Source organism: Geotrypetes seraphini, chromosome 9, assembly GCF_902459505.1.
Source record: "Geotrypetes seraphini chromosome 9, aGeoSer1.1, whole genome shotgun sequence".
Lineage (NCBI taxonomy): Eukaryota > Metazoa > Chordata > Amphibia > Gymnophiona > Dermophiidae > Geotrypetes > Geotrypetes seraphini.
This window is the reverse complement of record NC_047092.1, coordinates 75,049,447-75,071,844: the sequence shown is the minus strand read 5'-3', so window position 1 is coordinate 75,071,844 and position 22,398 is coordinate 75,049,447. Positions and strand designations below refer to the sequence as shown.

Below are 22,398 nucleotides of genomic sequence, written 5' to 3'. Positions count from 1 at the left end.
CTGGAATCTGTCCTCCTTCTGGTATGGTCAATTCTGCCCTCTTCCCGTTCACTTCTGTTGCCTCTTGAGAATCCTGGGATGCCGGAGATCCCTCCAGCTCAGGGATGCAGGGATCCCTCCAGCTCAGTAAGGGAAGTGGCTTCCTGTCCCTTCTGAGCCACCGTAGTTTCCCTTTCTTGTGGCTGCTGGGGAGGGAGTGGTCCTGCTGGGCTAAGTGATACCTCGCTCCCGAAAGCCGAAACCTCCCTTTGGTTCGGCAATGCCGGTTCGCCCCGAGGCGAAGATGTGAGAAACATATAAACATAGAAAGATGACGGCAGATAAGGGCTATAGCCCATCAAGTCTGCCCACACTATTTACCTACCCTCTTAAGTGAGGATGCCGTCCATCATCCCTTGCCGTCATGGGGTGAGTTCGGGTTGCCGGGCTGTAGCAGCCGCTCTCCCCCTCCTTTTAGGCATCAATATGATCTCGGATAGACTCAGATAAAGAGGAAAATTTTCCTGGCAGGGAGACGAGTTGTCAGCGTCCTAACTACACTGCGGCCATCTTGCTTCCTCCGTTACTCCCAATATTTTTAAGGACTCTTCGATATTATAATCCAACCCATTCACATGTATCATTGTATCTTTGATTTTATCATTGGGAGTGGTGGAGAGTAAAACGGTGACTGAGTTCAAAGAAGTGTGGGATGAACACAGAGGATCTAGAATCAGAAAATAATATTAAATATTGAACTAAGGCCAATACTGGGCAGACTTGCATGGTCTGTGTCTCTGTATGGCCGTTTGGTGGGGGATGGGCTGGGGAGGGTTTCAGTGGCTGGGAGGGGGTAGATGGGCTGGAGTAGGTTTTAACAGAGATTTTGGCAGTTGGAACCCAAGCATAGTACCGGGTAGAGCTTTGGATTCTTGCCCAGAAATAGCTAAGAAAAAAATTAAAAAATTTAAATTGAATCAGGTTGGGCAGACTGGATGGGCCATTCGGGTCTTTATCTGCTGTCATCTACTATGTTACTATGGAGTTACTAAGAAAAATTTTGGTTTTTCTGAGTTTAATTCAGTGGTCTCAAACTCAAACCCTTTGCAGGGCCACATTTTGGATTTGTAGGTACTTGGAGTGCCTCAGAAAAAAATAGTTAATGTCTTATTAAAGAAATGACAATTTTGTGTGAGGTAAAACTCTTTATAGTTTATAAATCTTTCCTTTTGGCTAAGTCTTAATAATAATTTTGTCATTTATAGCTAAAGAGACATATGATCAAGAAACTGGTTATTTTTTTACTTTTGTGATTATGATAAACATACTGAGGGCCTCAAAATAGTACCTGGCGGGCCGCAAATTTGAGACCATTGGTCTAATTGATATTTAGCTTTCTAGGTTATAGTGCAATTAGATGTACCACAATATAAATATCTATGAGTAGATTAAAGTAAGATAATCCATTGCAAGTCATTGAAACAAATGGTCAGCAAAATATAAGAAACCGAGCCTGATTAAGAAAAAGTGCTTTAACAGCATAAAATAAGGTATGAGGCAAAGGCATTGATTAATTTGTAATTCCTGTACTTCCTGCTGCTTTGAAATCAAAGACCTGCTCCTGAAAAACCACAACTAATAGGTTGCATGAATTTAAAATGTCTTCTTTTCCACTAGAAAATCTATAAAAACCTAAGAATCTTTGTTTACTGAGATGATTGTACATTCCAAGAGCTGAGTACATTGTAGGTCTGACAAAAATTGATTATAAATTAGGGCTACTGTTGTGGCCCCTCAACAGACCTATGTATTCAAAAGTAATTAAAACAATGGCGCTAGAATGAAAAAGTCTCCTTATTCACTGCTGCCATCCCAGCTGATGTGCAAATCTGAAGGAGAAATCCAGGTAATCTTAAAATTTTACATCTTACAATTTTATTGCTATTTTAAACTCCTCAGACCTGTTCATGCATTCATAGTTTGCAAGGTGCTACTTTTTGGTTTGGTATATTGTTTAAAGAATAGTAGATGCCAACTTCTCTCTATGGCCTCCTTTTATTAAACTGCCCAAGCAGTTTTAATGCTGGGATTTTCGCTGAATGCCTTGTGCTGCTCCCGACGCTCATAGGAGCTCTATGAGCATCAGGAACAGCAAGGGGCATTCAGTGCAGCTGCCCGCATTAAAAACTGCTAGCGCAGTTTAATAAAAGGGGATATATAAGATACTAGTCTGAGTGGCTGAAAACAAACCTTCATTTTTTTTTTTAATGTTCTTTATTCATTTTTAAAATTACATTAAGTGTTACAAAGATTCAATCACATTAACAATACATATATCACTTACAGACTATCATTTGCACATTACTTAAAATCTTATCACTCCCCCTTCCCTACCATATAATCCAGTATAATATAATATGTATTAATAAAATATCCCTTCCCTACCCAATTAATACTAATAAAATTAAGGGAAACAAATCTAACTACTCCGTGCAATATTTTGTTAATGGTTTCCATACATCCTGAAATTTCTTGAAATAACCCTTTTGTAATGCAATAAATCTTTCTATTTTATATATATGGCATAGAGAGTTCCACCAAAAGTTGTAATTTAATCTTCTCCAATCCTTCCAATTATGTGATTTGCTGAATGGCAACACCAGTCATTATAAGTAATAACTTATTATTATTCGCAGAAATCTGACTTTTTGCTCTCATTTCCATGCCAAATATCACAGTATCATAGGATAATGCCACCGGATTATCTAACAAATTATTAATTTGGTCCCAAATTGATTTCCAAAAATTCATAATAAATGGGCAATGAAATAGTAAATGATCTAAAGTTCCTGCTTCCAAATGACAATGCCAACATCTATTAGACAAAGAACTATCTAATTTTTGTAACCTAACAGGAGTCCACAACGCTCTATGCAACAGAAAAAACCAAGTTTGTCCCTTAGATGCTGACACCGTACATTTCATTCTCCGAGACCAAATTCGTGGCCATTGAGACAAAAACACTTACACCAGCTCTATTGCTGGTGCAAAAGACCTCATGAATGCATCTAAATTGCAGTATTGTATAATCCATGTGCCTACTTGCTCATACTGTCCATGATCCGTCCAAACTCTACTCATGTGCATGCCTATATTGAAAGTTCATGCCATGCAAACAATGTTTTAAGTGATCATTTACATGTGTACGTTTTCATTTGTGCTTATAAATGGCTTAAAATATCAACATTTGCACTCAGTAAGAATTTTTCCTTTAATGTATGTGAAATATTGTGCCTTGGCTAGGATGCTATATCAGAACTGAAAAAAATAATTTTCTTTTGTAACATTAACCTGTGTGGAGCCTATATATAAGGATTAAAAGTGAGATAATGTTACAGTTGCAGCTAATGGCCAATAGATGGCCCCATTGGTTAGAACAATTTCAGTTATACAGTACTGGTTAGATTACAGATGGAATGTAAATCCTTGGCCTAGTGAATTAAACAGAATCTTACTCATGACGAAAAATATTAGCATAAGAATTCACATGTTCTTTGTTTTCTGTGTATCTTAATCTATGAAGCTACGTTCAGAAAAAGCACTACTTACTTAATTTCTTAAACATACAAAATAACAGCTGTAGCCTATCTAGTTTGCCCATCCACACCAACTACTAGGCTCTACAATCCCCTTCTGCATCTGTGCATGTCCCTTACTTTTTTGTCTTTGCCAGCTCCACTGTGAGCCTATTCCATGCATACTTGATTACACTACTCCTGAGTCTATCTCTTTCCAATCTCTTCCTGTGACCCCCCTCCCCTCATTCCAGAGCTTCCTTTCAACTAAGAGGTCCACCTTATCTGAATTTATAACCTTGGAGGTATTTTAATTGTTTTTATCATATCTTCACACCTTCAAAAGTACATCCATGCTGATTCTACTATTTAGTTATACGCAGTGTGAAAAAAATTCTACAGTTTGTTTTCAAGTATACTAGTTTATTTATTTGGTTGAATTTACTGTGAGAACATAAGAATTGCCATACTGGGACAGACTGAAGATCCATCAAGCCCAGTATCCTGTTTCTAACAGTGACCAACTCAGGGTTCAAGTACTTAGCTAGATCCCATTTGGCTGCCATTTGGGCTTCCTGCCTCCTTTTTTAATACATGGAATATATATAGCCTGGGTTTCCTGGGTGGTATTTTTTTAATAACATCCATACCTGAGGTATATTTTTGATCTTTGCAGCTGCACCTCTAAGTTTCTTTTTTACCATTCCCCTCATGTTATCATAGTCTCCTTTTTTAAAGTTAAGTACTGTTGTATTGGATTTTTTTGTGCAATCTTATTGTAATTCATTGCTTTTCAATAGTAGCTAAAGTGTGGTATATTCAGGTACACAAAGTATTTCCCTATTCCTTGGAGGGCTTAAAATATAAGTTTGTACCTGAGGAAATGGATAGTTAAGTGATTTGCCGAAGGTCACAAGGAGTGTCAATAAGATTTAAACCCCCACTTTCCTGGTTCGGCAGGATTGTTAGTTTTATGGAGTGTCCTCTTTATTTTAAGTTTAAAGGTTAAACAAGCATCTACCCCACTCTTGTTTTTATAAACATCATCATATCCCCCTCACGTGTTTCTTTAAAGATGTAACGAATCCAAACCTGTGTAACCTTTCTTCATAAGGGAGCCATTCCTTCCCCATTATCATTTTTGTTGCCCTTCTCATAACCTTATTCTTTGTCTGATGGTGTGGCCAGTACTGTACATAATAATCAACCATGGACCTTTACAGCAACATAATGATAATTGCCAGTTTTATTCTTTATTCCTGTTGAATAATCCTTACCATTATCTAGGGTCCACCTTGGGGATTAGCACCCAAGAAAAGGATCCTGGGTATCATCGTAGACAGTACAATAAAACCTTCCACCCAATGTGCGGTGGCGGCCAAAAAAGCAAACAGTATGCTAGGAATTATTTAAAAAGGGATGATTACCAAGACTAAGAATGTAATAATGCCCCTGTATCGCTCCATGGTGTGACCTCCTCTGGAGTATTGCGTTCAATTCTGGTCTCCTTATCTCAAGAAAGATATAGTGGTGCTAGAAAAGATTCAAAGAAGAGCGACCAAGATGATAAAGGGAATGGAAACCCTCTCGTATGAGGAAAGACTAAAACAGTTAGGGCTCTTCAGCTTGGAAAAGTGACGGCTGAAGGGAGATATGATTGACGTCTACAAAATCCTGAGTGGAGTAGAACAGGTGGAAATGGATCGATTTTTCACTCCATCAAAAATTACAAAGACTAGGGGACACTCGATGAAGTTACAAGGAAATACTTTTAAAACCAATAGGAGGAAAATTTTTTTTCACTCAGAGAATAGTTAAGTTCTAGAATGCACTGCCAGAGGTTGTGGTAAGAGCAGATAGCATAGCTCGTTTTAAGAAAGGTTTGGACAATTTCCTGGAGGAAAAGTCCATAGTCTGTTATTGAGAAAGACATGGGAAAAGCCACTGCTTGCTACTCCTTGGGTTTTGGCCAGGTTCTAGTGACCTGGATTGGCCACCATGAGAACGGGCTACTGGGCTTGATGGACCATTGGTCTGACCCAGTAAGGCTATTCTTATGTTTGTAGATATACTGGGTCAAAAATGTCAACATATTATCCACAGTGACTTCAAGATTTTTTTTTCTTAAATGATTACTCCTAGCTCAGAATCCAGCATTTTGTACCTACACATACAATTGGTATTATTTTTGCCTGTATGCATCACTACGCTTCTTCCTGTTAAATTTAAGCTCTCTTTTAGTGTCCGTCTCTAGTGTCTCAAGATCATTCTGTAAGAAAAAGAAATAAGGCTGAGTTATATAACTTTATTGACAGGGCAATTTTACATATGTTGCCACAGTATGTCTCCACGCTTTCACTAACAAGATAAACAATATACGCAATGCTTTCATTCAAAACACATCCACAAATATCATTAATTCTGATCAACCAAACCACATTCCAACAGCAAAATGTTCAAACTTTAAAATTCCAGTATTACAAGAGATTGAATCTCTGTTTCCTCAAATGAATCTAAAAAGTTCTCGATTAGAATTAATTCCACCATTTTTTTTGAAAAAATTCTTCTCACATTTCGGTCCTTTTATACTATCTATCATCCAAAACAGTTTAATTACGTCTACAGTCCCATCTCAATGGAAGTATACATCTATTACTCCTATTGTTAAAAATTACAAAATCAGTATCAATGAGTTATCTAACTACCGTCCGATATCCAACATACCATTTCTTGCCAAAATTACAGAAAAACTAGTATTCAACCAGCTTTCGGATTTTTTTGAAAAAAACAAACGCGTTACATCCACATCAAACTGGATTTAGAAAGTTTCATAACACAGAATACTCCCTGATAGGTTTAACATCCAATATTCAATACTATTTAGACCACCACAGATCTGTCGTCTTATTCTCCTTAGATATCTCGGCCGCCTTTGATACAATTGACCACGAACTACTTCTACATCGACTTGAAGAAAAAGGAATAACCGGGAATGTCTTAAATTGGTTCAAATCCTATTTCAACAACCGAACTTCATCCGTTAGATTTAACAATGAGGAATCTTCTATTTTTACCTCAACTTTTGGAATCCCTCAAGGATCCATTCTGTCTCCCCTACTATTTAACATTTTTTTATCACCACTCCTAGAAATTTGTCAGGCAACAGGTTTCATCCCTTTTTCATACGCGGATGATATCCAATTGATTCACCCTGTAGATCCCGAAAGCGACACTGACATCTTCTCTATTAATCAAAAATTAGAGTTAATACATAACTGGTTGAACTCAAACAAACTAGCTCTGAATATTAACAAAACAAAATCCATTCTATTTAAATGGAAAAAAGATATTTCACTCATAAAACCTTTTCTTATTAATAATATACCTATCAGCACGGAACCTACGGTTAAAATTCTTGGAGTGATATTCGATAATAACTTATCCTATCATGAACATATCTCTTCCATTGTTAAACATTGTTTCTACAAACTTCGACAGATAAGATCAATCTCCAAATTTCTCTATCCTTCATCTTTAAAGATTTTAATCCATTCATTCATCATAACTAAAATCGACTACTGTAACGCCCTTTTTCTAAATATCAGCCAAAAAGAAAAAAGAAGACTGCAAATCATTCAGAACACGGCCATAAAGTTAATCTACAATGCAAAAAAATTCGATCACGTCTCCCCATTATTAATTGACGCACATTGGTTACCAGTTAACCATAGGATCCTCTACAAGCTGATGTTCCTAATTTTTAAGACCCTCACATTCAGCGAACCACAATTTATTTTAAAATCACTTATCCCATACAAACCCCAAAGATCTTTGCGCTCATCTAATCAAAACTTATTAACTGTGCCATCATTAAAAGTCATCGGAACAAGAAGAGCTGAAATGTTTACTGTTGCAGGGCCACAATGGTGGAACTCCCTTCCCCATTACATCAGAATTGAAAGTGATATCCTAACATTTAAAAAGCTTTTAAAATCTTATTTATTTAAGGACGCCTTTGATTTATAATTTAACTAAAGGACGCCTTTAATCAATTTTTATGCAAGAAAAACTTTGAAAATTTTACCCTACCTTTCGTTCTTTCCTGGTTTTTTGTTTTTTTCTTCTCCCACATTGTAACTTTACCCTCCTTCCCTATCTTTCATGTGAGTCTTAATTGATTTTATTGTAATTAGGTTAAAGTTTCTATATTATATTATTATGTACATCGCCTAGAATTTCGAAATAGGCGATTCATCAAATGTGAAATAAAACTTGAAACTTGAAACATACATGGGCTTGTCGTGCTACTGGGTCTTGCGTGCATCTGAGAAGCTGAAAGCATTACTCTCTTTTGCATGTGTCAGTCAGGCTTTCGTCTTTTATATATCACAGAGACAGTTCTAGCTTCTATTCTGGATTGTCTGAATAATCTGTTCAGTAACGGTATTAGTGCCTTGTTAATGCAGTTTGATATGAGTAATGCTTTTGATTTAGTAGATCATAAAAATCTATTAGACTGATTGGATGCCATAGGTATCCAAGATAAAGTTTATGATTGGTTCCAAGGCTTTCTTTCATCTCATAAGGTTCGTTTCAATAATGACTACTCTGATAGTTGGAGTAATCCGTGTGGTGTGCCTTAGGGTTCTCCACGCTCTCCTCTGCTTTATAATGTTTACCTATCTTCGTTATGTTTAAAATTATCTAAGTTAGGAATTAAGATATTCAGCTATGCTAATGATATAACTATCCTGATTCCTATTACAGTTTCAATTTCCCATTCAAGGCTTATAATTGCTGAGGTATTTCTAATAATTGTACAATGGATGATTGAATTTAAATTAAAACTTAACTCTGAGAAAACTAGGTTCTTTTTTTTTTTTTTTTTTTTTTTTGCAACTGCACATCAAAATTGCACTGAAACTTCTTTGACTTTGAATGCAATAATTTATCCTATTTACTCTACCATTAAAATATTGGGAGTGATTCTGGATCAGAATTTAACCATGAAAGATCAGGTGGACACTTTGGTACAGAAGGATTTCCACACATTGTGGAAATTACGCACCATTAAAGCATATTTTGACGTCTCATCTTTTAGATTATTAGTTTAGTCATTGGTTCTAAGCCAGTTGGATTATTGTAATATGGTCTACTTTGCTGGTTACCAAAAATATCTATGTAGATTGTGTATTATTCAGAATGCTCCCATTCGACTGATCTTTAATCTGAAAAAGTTTGATCATGTCGCCCCTTTTTTTTCATGAATTGCATTTGTTGCCAGTTGAGACTCGTATGAAATTTAAATTTGGTTGCATTTGTTATAAGGTATTGTTCAGCCTTGCACTTAATTATCTTCTGGATTTGTTCACATTTGTTAATTCAAAGCACTCTTGATGTACGCATGCTGTATTTACTTTTCCTTCTGTCAAAGGTTGTCACTATAGAAAATATCATCAACGTCTTCTGTCGTTTCAAGCTGCAATATGAGATAAAGATCTGAATTCTCTAATAGCAACCTCTTGCTCATATCAGCATTTTAGGAGACAATTGAAAACGTATTTGTTTATAAGATTCTTAGGAAATTAATGTATTACATTCAACTGTATATGTGCAGGGTTTTTGTTTTTAATTATATTTTGTAAACTGCATAGAACTTAATGGTATTGCGGTATAGAAACAAATTTTTATGTTATGTTATGTCGGTAGTTTCACTACCAGCAGGGCCTCCCAAGGCGGACAGGTTTTATCAGAGATGTCAGTCTAACGAGATGTCAAACTAATGATGTTCCACTCATCTGGGCAGCAGTAGATGGGCACCGTATTGGAGGCAGAGGATTGCATTTGATGCAACAATGGCGACAACATCAAATTTATACTGTGCAGAAGAAAGGCTCGCAATCTACTTCTGTATTCTGCCACAAAAACTTGATGTTGTTCATCAAGTCACTAGGACTTGAACAGGAGTCAATGGCACCTAACACACACCACAGTATGTGCAATATGTCTAGCAATTCAGGTAAAAAAAGGCAGAGAAATACTGGGAAAGGAAAAGAGGGGCTAAGAAGGTGTGAAAGAGGTTGAAAGTAACTACTGAATGGGAGACAGCCTGCAACTATGAAGAGCTGGAATTAGCAGAAAGCACATGTAAGGGGAGGGATGCTGGGTGATGGGGACATACATTTGAAGTAGAGTTGTGGGTAGAGGAATAGAGGGGCTAAGAAGAGATGAAGGGAATGGAACAGGGTTACTAGTTTTTTGGGGGGGATTCTGCTTTGAAGCTATAAGGGGAAGAGAGGCTGGATGATGGGGCAAGCTGAGAGTGGAGCTGCAGGGAGAAGAATAGGAAGGGGTAAGTGAACTGAAATGAGTTACTGCTAGGAAAGAATTTTGCTCTGAAAGGCTGGGGAAAAACAAAGGAAGTGTAAGGGGGAGAGGAGCTGGGTGGTAGAGATAAGGAGTGGACCAATGGGAGATGAATAGAAAGGTCTAAGAAGGAGTCAGGGGAACTAAAAGGGTTTCTTGGCAGGGAGACGAAATTCCGCTGTGAAGGACTGAAAGAGGCAGAAAGTAATTGTAAGGGGAAGAGGGGCAGGGTAATGAGGATAGAGGCTGGGAGTGGAGTTGTGGGAAACAATGGAGAGGGCTATAAAGGGATGAAGGAAATTGAAAGCCATTATTAGATGGGAGAGAGAATGTTGCTATGAAGAGCTGAAAGTATCTGAAAGCTCTAAAGCAGTGATTTCATACTCAATCCCTTTGCAGGGCCACATTTTGGATTTGTAGGTACTTGGAGGGTCTCAGAAAAAATAGTTAATGTCTTATTAAAGAAATGACAACTTTGTATGAGGTAAGTACCTACAAATCCCCCATTTTTACGTGTCCTTATGTAATTTTATAATTTGCTTTTATGTAATTTTATATTGTAAACCGCTTAGAAATTTGAATAGGTGGTATAAAAAATCATTTAATAAACTTGAAACTTGAAACTGAAAGCAGTGAAAATGCAGAAAGTGAAAAACTATCAAAGTATCAACTGCAAGAGACAAGATTTTGGACCAGCTATTTTAGACCAACTATTTTGAGGCCCTCAGTATTATAAAGAATGATTCTTTATGGAAAACTTGTGCCTTAAGTGTCCGGTGGTCGCATCCGCAACTGCCTTCAACGCTCACCTCCAGCATACAGCTCTCACCTCCTCCAGCACAGGACTCACGCACAATCTGCACTGCTTCCAATAGTTACCATATGTTCTGGAATGTTGCCCTCCTCACTGCTGTAACTTCACACAAGCGCTTTCCTGCGTCAGTATGTGATTGTGAGGTGCAGTGGAGAGGACAATCGTGTACCGATGCAGGAAAACACTTGCGTGAGGTTACAGCAGTGAGGTGGACAACGTCCCAGAACATGACCGCTGGACACTTAAGGCACAAGTTTTCCATGTGGCCCCTGGGCCACGAGTTTGAGACCACTGCTGCTCTAAAGGGAAGCAAGGTTGAATGATGAAGACAGCAATTGGTATGTGAATGGAAAAGAAACAGGCTGTGAGGTTAAGAGAACTCAGAGGGATAATGGGATGTGATGAGGGAAGGGAGCTAGGAGAATGAGACAATTTAGGAACAAGGAAAAAGAGCAGACAAAGGTGATACAAACTGTAGAAGAAAGAGGAGCTTGTAAGAGATGGAATGTAGCTGTGTGGGACTAGGAATAGGGCTGAAAAAGGTGAGAGGAGAAGTCATAGTGTAGGGAAGATACATGAAGGTGAGAGAAGTAGCATGAGGGGGTAACAATAGAAGGGAGATACGAGAATGTAGAGAGAGAGAAGCTATTAAGTAGGAAACATGGAGGAAAGAGAAATTAAAGAAGACTGGAAAAGAATTAAAAGGTGAAGAACATGAAGGCAGAAAGAAAGCACAAGAGAAGATCAAGAATAAGCAGAGACAGTAGATACAGTTTAAGACAAACTAGAGACTTGAAAGGTTTGAATGTTTAAGTTTAGTAAAAATGTCTGTGATAGCTGGACTGGGTTAAGAATGGAGTAGGTGGGATTTTGTCATTTTCCAGCCCTTCAGTTATTTTATTGAAGGGTCACGGGGAAATAGAGGGAGTTTTGGCAGTATGTGATACCAAAATTCTGAAAAAGTTCTATAATGGAAAAGATCTATAGTCAAGTTTCAAATCGAAAGAGAAATGGAGAAGAACATGATTGACCCCCCAGGAAAGAGACTTGGGAGCACTGGTCGACAAGTCAATGAAGCCGTCCGTGCAAAGAGCAAACAGAATGCTAGGAATGATTAAGAAGGGGATCACGAACAGATCGTGAAGGTTATCATGCCACTGTACCAGGCCATGGTACGCCCTCACCTAGAATACTGCATCCAGCACTGGTCACCATATATGAAGAAGGACACAGTACTACTCAAATGGGTCCAGAGAAGAGCGACTAAAATGATTAAGGGGCTGGAGGAGTTGCCGTACAGTGAGAGATTGGAGAAACTGGGCCTCTTCTCCTTTGAAAAGAGGGGACATTATCGAAACATTCAAGATAATGAAGGGAATAGACTTAGTAGATAAAGACAGGTTGTTCACCCTCTCCAAGGTGAAGAGAACGAGAGGGCACTCTCTAAAGTTAAAAGGGGATAGATTCCGTACAAATGTAAGGAAGTTCTTCTTCACCCAGAGAGTGGTAGAAAACTGGAACGCTCTTCTGGAGGCTGTTATAGGGGAAACACCCTCCAGAGATTCAAGACAAAGTTAGATAAGTTCCTGCTGAACCAGAACGTATGCAGATAAGGCTAGTCTCAGTTGGGGCACTGGTCTTTGACCTAAGGGCTGTCCCCTCTTTATATATGCCCTTGTAAATCTTTCTCCTCTCTCTTCTTATATTTTTAAGCTTTGTAAACCGTGTCGAGCTCCACTTCCGTGGAGATGATGCGATATATAAATTTAAGGTTTAGTTTAGTTTAGTTTAGTGAGCAGACTGGTGGGCACAATGAACCACTGGTCTGACCCAGCAGCGGAATTTCTTATGTTCTTATGTTTTATTTTTGTGAAAAAGGAAAATCATCCTACCTGATTGTGGATGGTATGGATAGGCTAGGCTGGACTGGAAGGGTTATGACTGTGATATAGATGAGCTGTGCATGGAAGGGGAGAGGAGGAAAAGAAAAATGAGATGGTGTAAAATGATGGGGATGAATTGGGGTTGGGAAGAAAGAGAGACTGGTGGGACATTCAGTGCTTCCCTAGGTTATCTTTTAGCCACGAGTCCTCCCAGTGTATGCATGCTTTCCATGTTAATATAGGCTTACAAGTTTATTCTATAACGCTTCAGCACAAGAAATCTACTGCCAGATTTAAGGCGACATAAAAGAGTTAGGGGGAAGCCCCCACCTGAAATCCCTGTACCCGGTAGCTTTCTGTTTTGTTTCTTGGTAGACTAGCAACCCTCTCCTTCTACCCCCAAACTGATCTGACCACAACATAACCAAAGAACCTTGATAATCTAGTGTCTTCTGTCCTTCTCCCCAACCCCTAGCCCTGATTTTAAAAATGAAATCCCTGATGTCTGGTGGCAACCCCCACCTCAGATCCCTCCATGAATACGTGAAAGAAGCAAGAGTGATGCCAGTTTTGCTTCTGCCTCTGTGGCCACCATTTTGAAAAATGGCAGGGTCAATCTGCCATACAAAGCTCCCTGACAACTTCCCCCCCCTCCCAACCTAAATATCCCTGGTAGTGTAGTAGCCCCTTGACCTGACCCTCCTGGTATCTACTAGCAACCCCCTGAACCTCTTCTCAGCCACCCCCACCCCCCTCAAGACATGTAGCTTAAAAGAGGCACCTCAAGACATGTAGCTCAAAAGAGGCAAGGGCAATGCCCACTCACTCCTGCCTCTGGCACCAGCATCTTGAATAAGGAATTTTTCCATCATATTGCATACTTGGTTCTTTCCAGGATGCACCATGGGCACTGCCATTTTTCAAGGGGATCACTAAAGTAATAAGAGGTTTGTTTGTTGTTTTTTTAAATTTAGAAGCAGAGGTATGTTGGTTTAGGGAGAGTCGCTAGTCTACCTTGTTTTTGTTTTGTTTTTAAAAATTTAGATGGAGGTGTGTTAGGCCAGGTCAGGTTGGGCATGAGGGAGGAAATTGGGACCAATGCAGAATTCTGATACTTTTGTTTTTTTAATGTCAAGAAGGGTACATTCTGCAAAGAGCTGCAGATTACTGTCATGTTTTTAATGCAGCAGTAATGCTCATTGCTTATAGCATACGAACAGGATTTTTCTTCGTTAATTGTGCGGTAGAACTGGTGCACTGAGCCAGCTCTACCATGTGTCTTTCTGCATCTGCCCTTGAGTTCTTCTCCCACAATTAACCCTCTTGCTCTTCTTCTTCCAGCAGTCTGTCTGGAATTAAAAGCTCCACTTTTCTGTCATTTGTGGTCAACTTCTTTTATCCAGAGTTCTTTCGCTGCAGGGGTGTGCTACTCTAAATTGTTAGGATTAAGAGGACAATAGAGTCATACTGCTAAATTCTTTTTGCCCTTTCCAAACCTGTGCACGTTCCTGAATGATTTGGAAAAGTCTAAGCTAAGCATACTATAATTTGATACCAAGGCCTATTTATTGTTTTGCTCCTTCTTTCTCAGGATTTACAAATTGAACAGGAAAGAAGCATGTACAATATATCGGGTGGCTGCACAGCTCTTATTATTGTTTATCTGTTGGGGAAACTATATGTAGCAAATGCTGGAGACAGCAGGTAAGAGACTTGAGACTATATTTTCAATATTTTTGAGGTAACTTTTAGATCATAGAAAATAAAAAAAATGTGAGTGATATTCTAAGGGACTAATGTGCATAACCTCTGTTTTTTACCCAATAAGTCCTTCAATTTAATAATTTATTCCTAATAAATTTTTTTATTCTTATATACCGCCATACCGAAAAAGTTCTAGGTGGTTCACAACAAGGTGAGCTAATACACGGGATACAGATAAAATACAAATTAGAATAATGGGTTTAAAAACAGATAAAGACAGAAAGCATTTACAATATAATGCAGAAAATACCGGCATGGCAGGGAAAGAACAGATAAAATACATCAAGTTGAATATAAGGAACTTGATTGAAAAAATGAAGCAGAATGCATTAAGATACCAGCCTATCAAAGTGTTGAGTCTTTAACAATTTTCTAAAATCAAGATAGGAAGAGACTTCTAACATAATTTTTCCAAGCCATACATTCAATTTGAAATTCTGCTTCCACATGGAAGATAATTTTATAGCCAGTTGCTTATTTTGGATCTGTTTTATAAAGACACATGAAGGGCAAGTATATAACCGAGTGCCCATGTTCACAGAATATTACTACTTACAAAACTGCTAGCAGAATGCTTAAGCACTGCTCTGTAAAAGTGCTCATAAGGTAAAAATGCATACAGGGGGATTATTGATAGGATGTCTAATTCTGACTTTGGATGTTTCCGCAAGGACATCTAAAAGTCAGGTCTGGAAAATGACCATTTTCAAAACTGCAAAACATCTTTTTTTTTTTTTTTTTCCAAAAGTGATCTGTTTAGACATTCTGGCCCTTAGGACATACCTTTTTTGGCCATTTTCGAAAATCAAAACATCCAAATGCTAAACATCCAAAACAAGTCCATTTGAAGTATAGTACTCCCCCGTCAAGTCACGGTTCAGTGTTCGTGCTCCTAATCATTCACGGTTTTTTTCCCTCCGTAAAAATATCCTCCGCCCGCCTCTTCTGTGACCCGGGACACCGCCATGCACATCCTCTGGCCCCGATCCACTTTTTCAGAGCAGCGATCCCGGCCCGGGTCAAAGCCGCAAGCGCCACCGCCCGCATCAGCACTCACAGCAGCCGCCCGTGCAGCCCTCTCTTGCCTCTGATCCCCGCTCCTAAACCGCATCCAATTATCACAGGTTTTTTTATTTGTGGGTGCTCCTGGAACGTAACCCCCGCGAATTTTGGGGGAATACTTTACTACTATTACTAATCATTTCTACAGTGCTACTAGACATACGCAACATTGTACATCAAAACACAGAAGAGAATACCCCTATTCAAAAGAACTTACAATCTAGTCAAGACAGACAAACTGGGCAAAAAGGTGTACCAATGCACTGTGCTCAGGTGGGGGAATTACAGAGGGAATGATAAGATAGAAGGTGCTTAGAGGGATGGTGGGATGGTGCTTAGAAGGTGGTTTGGAGTTTAGAATTGAAATCATCTTCAAAGAAGTGGGCCGTGAGTTTAGATTTGAATCCTACTAGAAATGGAGGTTGACATAGCAAGTCAGGCAATTGGTTCCATACATACATTGCAGCAAGGTAGTAGGGATGGAGTCTGGAGTTGGCTATAGAGGAGAAGGGAAAGATAGGAAGGCACCCTTTTTGTGAAGTTCACAGCAGTGCCCTGTAAGGTGCCTCACTACTGTGTTGCCATGTCTAGGTGTCCAATCCATCACTTTGCTGGCTCCTCCCATGTCCAAAAGGTCTTGTTCTAGGCGTTTTTGACTTGGATTAATTTTTGGATGAGAATGGGGTATAATGATAGACGACTTAGCAGTCATAGAAACATAGAAAGATGACGGCAGAAAAGGGTTATAGCCCATCAAGTCTGCCCACTCTACTGTCCCACCCCATTAAGTCAGAGTGCTGCTCGACCCACGTAGAGATCCCACGTGGATGTCCCATTTATTCTTAAAGTCGAGCACGCTAGTGGCCTTGATCACCTGCACCGGTAGTTTATTCCAGTGATCCACCACCCTTTCTGTCTGGATGATCAATCGGCTGGACGTATAATTAGACTATTTTCGAAAAAAAAAAAATATATATATATATTTTGGACCTATTTTTCGGGAATGGACTTTGGACACTGCCAACTTTGGACGACTAGCGACTTAGGCCCAAAACCGACTTAGACTTGTTTTATGATTATGCTCCTCTATGTCTGATCTTCATGACCATCAAAGGAAATGGCCCAGAGTACTCAAAGAACCCTAGAGTATTGCAGTTGGGAGCATATTTTTTTAAGTTAAGTTGCTATGTAAATGTTTAAAGTTGAATTCGATCAAGTGTGTCTTTTTTTGAGCCTTCTCATCCTTCTAATTTTGGCTCCCTTTTATCACACCTTTTAAATGGGCCAGTGCAGTAAATGCTCCTGTGCTCATAGGAATTGAATGAACGTCTGAGCATTTCTCGTAGCTTGATAAAAGGAGGCCTTTATTTCCTCTAAACAAGCTCTAACTTAGGTACTGGCTACTCCGACAGAATGATCATTTAGATTCTTTTGTGCAATTGTAAATTGAAAGTGAAGCTGTCATTTTGCCATCAATGATTCTAGCTTCTTTTTGGATTTAATTTCCTTGCCTCTCTCATTGTTCAATCTTGGGACCCAAATTATGAGCTTTAGCATATTTGGTTTATATTTCTTTATCTCAATTATCATGATATGCATGATATCTTTTTACTTTTGTGTACAAATGTCATGACTGTTGTTATGATTTTGCATAAAGAAAAAAAAAAGTCCAAAGCTGTAAGAATTAGGTTACCTCTCTTTTTCTTTCATCATATATACATACATACATACATATATTTGGTCTTGTTCAGTCTAATTAGAAAGTATTGTTGCCCTTCTTTTTCAATGGAATAAAAGCTTTGCCATATACTACACGTCAGCCTGATCCTTCCTTTTTTCAGCATTAGCATATTTTCAATATTTCTGTGGTCAATTCTCTTTTATCTGCAGTGCATTCATAACACTCAGTCATTTTTTTCTTTTTTTTGACAACATGGATCTATTCTCCCTGCAGCTTTAAATTGTTATTCACTGTCAGAAAAGCTTTTCCGTATGACTTCTCATCATTTGCTCCCCTTACATTTTACCCTTCATTCTATAAATATGAGTTTAATGTTCCATTGCGAATTATTTCCAGCTGAAGAAAGTGTGTAATGGAATGAAAGACAGTGGCAGATATCTTGTTATTCTCAACACCAAAAGCACAAGACAAGTGATGGTAAGAATGAACTTTGCAGCCTCTGATGGTAAAATGTTCGGAGATGTCCAAAATCTGTCCTGGGAATTGCAAAGTCCAGTGGTTCTTAACAAGTGTGTCCCCAAGAGATGGGATGTGCATCACAAAAAAATTTGGTTTCCTTTACAACCATCAGTACTTGCCAAAGAGGCAAAAATCATAACAACAGATTTTTCGGGTACATCAAAAGCAGAAATCCTGTGAGGGAATCTGTGGGACCATTCGATCATCAAGGAGTAATAGGGGCACTTAGGGAGGATAAGGCCATAATAGAAAGACTGAATGAATTATTTGCTTCAGACTTTACAGAAGTAGATGTAAGAGATCTACCTGAACCAGAAATGGTTTTCAATGGTGACGATGTGGAAGAACTGAAAGAAATCTCAGTGAACCTGGAAGACGTACTGAGTCAAATCGACAAGTTAAACAGTGATAAATCACCTGGAAAGGATGGTATACATCCCAGGATACTGAAAAATCTCAAACATGAAATTGCTAATCTGCTGTTAGTGATCTGTCAAATGCTGTTAAAATTGTTCTGAAGATTGGAAGGTGGCCAGTGTTAATGCTGATTTTTAAAAAGGCTTCCAGCGGTGATCTGGAAAATTACAGATCAGTGAGCCTTACTTCAGTGCCAGTCAAAATAGTGGAAACTATTATTTAAAAAATATAATTATAGAACAAGTATACAAACATGTTTTAATGAGGCAGAGCCAGCATGGGTTCAACCAAGTGAGGTCTTGCCTCACCAATCTGCTTCATTTCTTTGAAAGTGTGAATAAATAAGAACATAAGAACATAAGCAATGCCTCTGCTGGGTCAGACCTGAGGTCCATCATGCCCAGCAGTCCGCTCACGCGGCGGCCCAACAGGTCCAGGACCTGTGCATTAATCCTCTATTTATACCCCTCTATCCCCTTTTCCAGCAGGAAATTGTCCAATCCTTTCTTAAACCCCTGTACTGTACTCTGCCCTATTACTCCCTCTGGAAGCGCATTCCAGGTGTCCACCACTCGTTGGGTAAAGAAGAACTTCCTAGCATTCGTTTTAAATCTGTCCCCTTTCAACTTTTCCAAGTGTCCTCTTGTTCTTTTATTTTTCGAAAGTTTGAAGAATCTGTCCTTCTCTACTCTCTCTATGCCCTTCATGATCTTATAAGTCTCTATCATATCCCCTCTAAGTCTCCTCTTCTCCAGGGAAAAGAGACCCAGTTTCTCCAATCTCTCAGCGTTTGAGAGGTTTTCCATCCCTTTTATCAAGCGTGTCGCTCTCCTCTGAACCCTCTCGAGTAACGCCATATCCTTCCTAAGGTACGGAGACCAATATTGGACGCAGTATTCCAGATGCGGGCGCACCATCGCCCGATACAATGGCAGGATAACTTCTTTTGTCCTTGTTGTAATACCCTTCTTGATTATGCCTAGCATTCTATTTGCTTTCTTAGCGGCTGTTGCGCACTGTGCCGTCGGCTTCATTGTCATGTCCACCATTACCCCCAAGTCCCTTTCTTGGTTGCTCTCATTCAATAATATCCCTCCCATCGTATAGTTGTACCTCGGGTTTCTGTTTCCAACATGCAATACTTTACATTTCTCAACGTTGAACTTCATCTGCCATCTCGCCGCCCATTCCCCCAATTTGTTCAAGTCCCTTTGCAATTCTTCGCATTCCTCTTTAGTCCCAGCTCCACTAAATAGTTTTGTATCGTCCGCAAATTTTATTATCTCACACCTCGTGCCTGTTTCTAGATCATTTATGAATATATTAAATAGCAGCGGCCCGAGCACTGAGCCCTGCGGAACACCACTCGTGACCCCCATCCAGTCCGAGTAGTGGCCCTTCACCCCTACCCTCTGTTTCCTACCCGCCAACCAGTTTCTGATCCATCTATGTACGTCTCCGTCCACTCCATGGTTCTTCAGTTTCCGGAGTAGACGTTCGTGAGGCACCTTGTCAAAGGCTTTTTGGAAATCAAGGTATATGATGTCTATGGGGTCTCCTCTGTCCATCCGTTTGTTAATTCCTTCGAAGAAGTGCAATAAGTTCGTTAGGCACGATCTCCCCCTGCAGAAACCATGTTGGGTTGTTTTCAAAAGTTCGTTTCTTTCCAGATGTTCATCGATGTGTTCTTTAATCAGTGCTTCCGTCAGTTTCCCCGGAACCGAGGTCAAACTCACTGGTCTGTAGTTTCCCGGGTCACCTCTTGATCCCTTTTTAAAGATGGGCGTGACATTGGCTATCTTCCAATCCTCCGGGATCATGCCTGTTTTCAAGGATAGGTTGCAAATTTGCTGCAGTAGTTCCGCTATCTCCTCCTTTAATTCCTTCAGAACCCTGGGATGGATTCCGTCCGGACCCGGGGATTTGTCAGTTTTAAGTTTTTCTATCTGCCTGTGTACATCATCAAGGCTCACTTCCATGGATGTTAATTTTTCTGCTTGATTTCCATTGAATATTTGTTCAGGTTCCGGTATGTTGGTTGTGTCTTCGTTTGTAAATACAGACGAGAAGAACATGTTGAGTCTTTCTGCGACTTCTTTCTCCTCCTTCACCGCTCCCTTCCTGTCTCCTTCGTCCAGCGGTCCTACCTCCTCCCTAGCTGGCTGTTTCCCTTTAACATATCTGAAGAACGGTTTGAAATTTCGTGCCTCCCTACCACACGGTGACATTCTTTTTGATACTTCCTGTGCTCCTTCTGGTTCCCTTCAGTTTTGTCCTTTTTCCATTCCCTGAATGAATTTTTCTTATTGCCTATCGCTTCCTTCACTATTTTAGTCATCCATACTGGGTCTTTTGTTCGACCCTTTTTGCACCCCTTTCTGAATCTGGGGATGTGCAGATTTTGTGCCTCGCTCACTGTGTCTTTGAAAAAAGGCAGATTTTGTGCCTCGCTCACTGTGTCTTTGAAAAAAGACCAGGCATGTTCTACTGTTTGCCATTTTTTGGAAGTGTTCCTAAGTTTCTTCCTTACCATTTCCCTCATTGCTTCATAGTTTCCTTTCCTGAAGTTGAAAGATGTCGCTATGGTTCTCTTTCCGTTCGGTATGCCTACTTCAACCTTGAACTTGATCATATTATGATCACTGTTTCCCAACGGTCCCACTACTTCCACTTCCTTTGCAGGTCCCCTTAGTCCATTTAGGATTAAATCCAGAGTGGCATTTCCTCTCGTCGGTTCTCTAACAAGCTGCTCCATGAAGCAATCTTGTATAGCCTCCAGGAATTCTGTCTCCCTAGCGCATCTTGAGCTTCCAAGACTCCAGTCTATCCCAGGATAGTTGAAGTCTCCCATAACAACTGTGTAACCACTTTTGCATTCTCGCTTCATCTCGACATCCATTTCTTTATCGCTATCTCCGGTTTGCCCGGGTGGACGATAGTATAGGCCCATCTTTATTTCATGCCCTTTCCTACCCGGTATTTTAACCCATAGCGATTCCAGTTTGTTGATCATCTCCGCTGTGTCCATTCTTGTCGATTGTATGCTTTCTTTTACGTATAGGGCTATTCCTCCTCCTTTCTGACCTGACCTATCCCGGCGATAGAGCTTGTACCCCGGCAGTGCTGTATCCCATTTGTTTTCCTCATTCTACCACGTTTCAGAGATTCCAATGATGTCTATGTCCTCTGCATTGGCCATGGCTTCTAGCTCCCCCATTTTGTTTCTTAAACTCCTTGCATTAGTATATATGCAGTTTAGATCCTGGCATTTTGTCGTCTTCATTTCTTTTCCCTGTGCTTCAGTCTTTGGTGTCTTCTCTTTTGCTACAATCTTTCTAACCTCCTCTTCTGGGTTAGTTGACTCCTGTAATTTGTCTCTTGTTTCTTCCCTGCCTTTTTTCCCCTTAGTATCTTCATGGGATACCTTCTTCCGAATCATCGACGCTAGGTCGACTGTCGGCTTTCCCCTTTCTCTTAGTTTAAAGCCTGTTCTATTCCTCTCTTGACGTTGTTTGCTAGAAGTCTTGTTCCCGCCACGCTCAGGTGCAGTCCATCTCTCCTGTAGAGCTTGCTCTTGCCCCAGAACGTTGTCCAGTTCCTCACGAAGTGGAACCCTTCTTCCTCACACCATCTCCTCATCCATGCATTTATTGATTGTAGTTCTTCCTGCCTTTTCACATCTGCCCTTGGTACTGGTAGGATCTCTGATAAAGGTGAGCCGGTTGATGTGGTGTATCTAGATTTTCAGAAAGCTTTTCACAAAGTTCTTCATGAGAGATTCCTGAGAAAATTAAAGAGTCATTGATAGGAGGCAATGTTCTGTGGATTAGGAATTGGTTATTGGACAGAAACAGAGGGTAGGGTTAAATGGCCATTTTCTTCAACGAAAGAGGGTAAACAGTGGAGTGCTGCAGGGATCTATGCTGGGACCAGTAATATTTAACATATTTATGCAGTAAAAGATCTGGAAATTGGGATGGCAAGTGAGGTAATTAAATTTGCAGATAACAAAAACCTATTCAAAGTTGTCTAAACACATGAGGACTGAAAAATTGCAGGCAGTCCTTAGGAAATTGGAAAACTGGGCATCCAAATGACAGATGAAATTAAATATAGACAAATGCAAAGTGATGCACATTGGGAATCATAATTACCTTATGCTAGGGTCTACCTTAGGAGTCAGCACCCAAGATAAAGATCTGGATGTCATTGTAGATACTGTATTGAAATCCTCTGCCCTGTATGCAGCTACAGCAAAAAAAGGGATGGTAAATAAAACTAAGAGCTAGATTCACTAAGCAAACCAATCATGTACTGATCGGTTTGGACTCCTTTGCG

General features: G+C 39.7%; 1 protein-coding gene across 3 annotated transcripts in view; it reads left to right on the top strand.

Moving 5' to 3' along the window:
• Positions 1-22,398, top strand: part of PPM1H (protein phosphatase, Mg2+/Mn2+ dependent 1H) — a 261,462-nt gene that overhangs the window by 160,349 nt on the left and 78,715 nt on the right. For all 3 annotated transcript variants that reach the window (XM_033958800.1, XM_033958801.1, XM_033958802.1), the window contains exon 4: positions 14,209-14,321. In XM_033958800.1, coding sequence (XP_033814691.1) covers positions 14,209-14,321 — 113 coding nt within the window. The remainder of the gene's footprint in view (positions 1-14,208; positions 14,322-22,398) is intronic.